We start from the raw sequence: 4,532 nt of genomic DNA on the forward strand, positions 1-4,532 counted from the left end.
CTAACATTTCCACTGCTTGGCTAGCAGTGGGGCTAATATTCCAACATGGACGGTTGAGCTGTTGACAGTGAGGAGAGGGAATACATGAAAATGATTCCTCTCCTCTTACTCTTTAGTTCTCCCGACTTACTTTTCTTTCTCTTCTTATTTTAGCTAACCTCGAACCTCTGACCTCCTCTGAACCTCTGAACTTTTTACACTTTTATTGTTAGTAAAAACAACGAGGCAGACAGACAGACAGCAGACAGGCTGCAAGCTTTTAAAACTCCCGCTCTTTCTGTTCAGTGGTCAAACACTGCTGAGTCATGCTTTGATTCCCTTACGTTTCAAAATAAGAGCACAGTTATTCAAGGTAACTTTATAACAACCAGGTTAGCTGGATGAGAATGAACTGAATCAGCTGAGCCTGATAGCAACATGTTAGCCACGTTTGAAAAAAATACAAGCTTGTAATAATAGTAACAATAGTGTCAGCATAGTTCTAATAATGACCCTGTTTATCTGCAGGGGGTTTATTGTGTTGTTGACCAGGCTCAATCAATAGCTCAGTGATTATTTTGTTGACAATGTGGGTACCAAAACACACACAAACACAAATGATTACTCCAAACTCAATTTTGAAATGTTTATTTACAGTACGGGACATTAATGTACAAATCTGTTCCCATAGTGACAGAGCTTATTGTTTCATAAACATAAATTTACAGTACAGACCCACAGGAATTGTGGAGTGCTCGCCATCTACAGGTACAGCTTAAAATCATCTGTTTTTATTGCTTCAGAGAGAAGTGAGCCACAGGGAGGTCAGTCAGGAATATGTGAAATGGCTCTTTAAACAGTACTGTGGAATATACCTCTTAAAAACAACACAAATTTGCATTATGTACACACAATTAGAAAACTTCCTCGGAGATATCTGCAATATTTAACAGAAATAAAAAATAAAAAATAAGAGAAAAAATCAAATAATTCTCCAAGCATGGCACCAAATACAAAATAAGACAAAACACAAACAGGGTTGAGCGAGCAGGAGCTGGTTCTGTTCAGAGGAGAGCAGCACGGACGAGGAAATGGACTGAGACCAACAAACATTTGGCTTCTGATTCAAAAATCTTGAAAAAAGGAAGAAAAGTGAGTAACTTCTCACTGTTTTGCAATAAGTGCGACAAACAGTCCCAACCATTGGCTGTATAGTATGATGGACGACATGACAGCTCCTCAAAAGCGAAGCCAAAATATCTGGATCGCCCCCTGGTGGCTGGTTGCACTATAGGTCATAAACCCTGCCCCTTAAATGTTAGAGGATGGGACAAAAAATCAAATATTAGACATTGCCCAAGATGGTCTCTGTCATTTTAGGTAGCTCTTATCACACTGATGTTTGTTTAAGCGTTGGGAGGAAGTGGAGACATGTCATCCATCTTTATATACAGTCTGTGGACTCAACTGCAACCCCTTCACTCATCAGTACACATGCACATATATGATGACTGGAAGTGTGGGTGTGTGCTATATACACAGTCTTTACATACAGTAGAGAGACTGCCACGTAACAAAGTAGATCTCTCCATCATCTGGTATCTGGGACAGGAGTTAGTTTCTCACTTTCCCACAACCCGACCTGTTTCTACGTTGATGTCTTTGTTTCCCAGAATGCCTTTTGCCCCATGATCAAAACATGACGGTTAAGTGTCTGATACTATAGCCACTTAATTCTTCATTCTGATTGGCTGACAGGGGTCCACTGATTTATAGTAATTGCCATAGATGTGTGGTGTGGACTCTATGGAAACCTATTGCTGCCACACCAGAAAAAGAAAATTGGATCATCAATTTTATAGTGTAAAAAGTTTATTGTTATAACAAGATGTTTAGACATTATACCAAGATACTTTCATGTTCAAATTATTTTCCTGTCAAGCTTATCACGTTATTAACAAACACCTTCCCTATTATAACAATATACTATATCTTAAGTATGTCATGTTTCATGTTATAACATGATCTGTTTTTCTTTTTCTGGCATGGCAGAAATACACTGCAGTAGACTTCAAGAGACGTTATTCTAGGGAATAATAATAGTTTTAATAATGTGTCAAAAAAGTAAGACACAATTTAGATATATAGCACAAATATTTATTTGAAGATTTTTTTTTTGGGACAGGTCCAGTTACTAGCTGTTCTGGAGCTTTCAGTCTTAGTACAAAATCTTCCTCAGCAGCTGTTTGCTCAGTTGATATGGAATTGTAGTTCTTTTCATCCAGTGTGTAACATTTAGGAAGGTAAATTGTCAGAAATTAAAGATAATATTCATAGGGATGTCTTCATTAGTGTATAATCACTTCAATATAAGATTTGTTGGTTTTCATTACTGTAGAATGAGATGTTTTTATCTACAGACGCAGCAGGTCGCCTTCCGTGGAGTCTGTTGACATGTCATGTTGAACCACCTTGTTTCTACAGTAGCCCAGGAGGGACAAACCAAACACTGGCTGTAGACAGGCCCTTTTGCGAGTTCCACAGCCACCATCGTTTTTCCTACATGCTTCACAGCCTGGTCTCATTCCCAGGTTGTTGAATATAAGCTTGAGCTGTGTTCAGTTACTTGCAATCTGACACTTGACCGCTAGATGTCACTAAATCCCACACACTGGTCCTTCAAGCCTGCTATGGTGCATTTTTTGAGCACCCTTTCAATTGGCCTATTCTACAGATGTTTCCCTGTTTGACTGTTGCTTAAATGGCGTCACCAAACACCAGACTCTACTGGAGCTTGTGGAAATATCTCAGTGTGTCACTCCATCTATGTTCGTCCAGTTCAGGGAGAAAATAAAAATACAGCAGCAAACCAAATGAAACACAAGAGACGTGAACCTACTGTAACTGCTTTGGAAGGTAGGTTGGGTGTCTGTCAATCGTGGTGATGCATTATGGGAGAAATATGTACTTGCACTTAAAATCCAACTGTTTAAATAATATATGTGAAGCGGCATCTGATCATACACATACAGTATATATGGAGCGGAGCTTGTATAATCAGAAGGTCTATGTTTGTTACCATGACAACACTAACTTTTCCTGTCGTGTAGTGGGTGGGGTCAGTAGATGAACTCTCCGGGGACCTCCTGCAGGGCGCTGAAAGGCTCCTCAAACTTGAAGCGTTTGGAGATGGCCTTCTGCTCGGCAGCCAGCGCCTCCTTCTCTGAGGTGGAGGCGGAGGACTGGCGACATTGGCCCAGGGTGTAGGCAGCCATGACTATCAGCTCCTCTGTCACTGGGCCTTCCCCCTCCTCCTCCTCATCTTCCTCCTCACCCATGGTCTTACTGCAGGGAGGTTCAGGGCTGCTGGCGGAGCTGCTGGCGGAGCTGGATGCCTCCTGATCCTCTACTGGGAGGATCTCCTCCACCGTCTGGGTTTCCTGAGGCCCCGAGGGCTGGAGCCAGGGGTGTTTGAGACACTGCTCGGCTGTGGCCCGATCCCTAAACAAAGACACACACAGGGACACAGCAGGACATCTCACATTGTGCTTCTGGTCAGTGCTGAATACACGGTATCACAGGATACTGTAGTCCACACTGAGGCATGCATGACAACCTCAGCATCTGTGAAATGTGTCTGGACGCCCACTAGGGGTCACTAATGCTTCACAGAAGAGTGTGAGAATGTATTGGGACAATTATGTCTCAGTATATAGTTGTGTAAGTATTACAGGGTTCCCACTCTTTTTATGAAATCTTTTTCAAGGAGTTTTTCTTGACAATACAGCACTTCAACCCCACTTTTATCCCTTTTTTAATGATGATGAATCATTGAATGAGGTTCATGATGAAGTGTCTCAGCTTCATTACAGGTAGGAGGTCTGTTTATTAGACACTCTTCATGAGTGAATTGACTTACTACAGTTTTCCTCTCACTGTAACATTAATTTGGCCACAGCCCACAAGTAACAGTTCAAATCAAGCAGAATTGATGGTAACACTTTATATTAAGGTACACATGTTCACTATTAACTAACTGTACTAGGTGCAGAACTGGAGCAGTGCCAATCAACCAGTATTAGTTTTAGTGAAGTTGGAAGTTATTTATAACAAGACTGTGTGATGTTATACTGTGTTGAAATAAATAACTAATTCAGTCTCTTTGCAGGTTGTTCTGACACATTCAGAATCATTACCGCTTTTTCTGTTGGCATTAAACTGGCAGCTACTTAACTACTGGCTTTATTTAACGACTACTAGCCGACTAGGAAAATCTTAAGTCAGTTATTAATGCCTTATTCTGCATTCTACAACTACCAGGCCATTACGAGCCTAGTAGTACATTTGTCATGTACAAATTATTAATTAATATGCTTTGCTTAATAAATGTGGTCTATTCTTAGGTAACAAAACACAAACGACAAGTGTTAATGGTGTCCAAATGCCTAATGTCTTTCTTACTCAAAATATGTTACCCTTTTTAAAATGGAGCGACACCTGTGAGTTAGTTCAGGCAGTGAACTCAAACTGCACTGCTATACACACACACACAC

At 40.7% G+C, this 4,532-nt stretch overlaps 1 protein-coding gene across 1 annotated transcript in view; it reads right to left on the minus strand.

Moving 5' to 3' along the window:
- Positions 1-533: 533 nt before the first annotated feature.
- LOC118324139 (serine/threonine-protein kinase 17A-like) overlaps positions 534-4,532 on the minus strand; it is a 9,374-nt gene continuing 5,375 nt past the window's right edge. The window contains exon 6 of the mRNA XM_035656298.1: positions 534-3,480. Coding sequence (XP_035512191.1) covers positions 3,099-3,480 — 382 coding nt within the window. The 3' untranslated portion in view covers positions 534-3,098. The remainder of the gene's footprint in view (positions 3,481-4,532) is intronic.

This window comes from Morone saxatilis, unplaced genomic scaffold, assembly GCF_004916995.1.
Source record: "Morone saxatilis isolate NCDOM2014 unplaced genomic scaffold, NCSU_SB_2.0 Contig0, whole genome shotgun sequence".
NCBI lineage: Eukaryota > Metazoa > Chordata > Actinopteri > Moronidae > Morone > Morone saxatilis.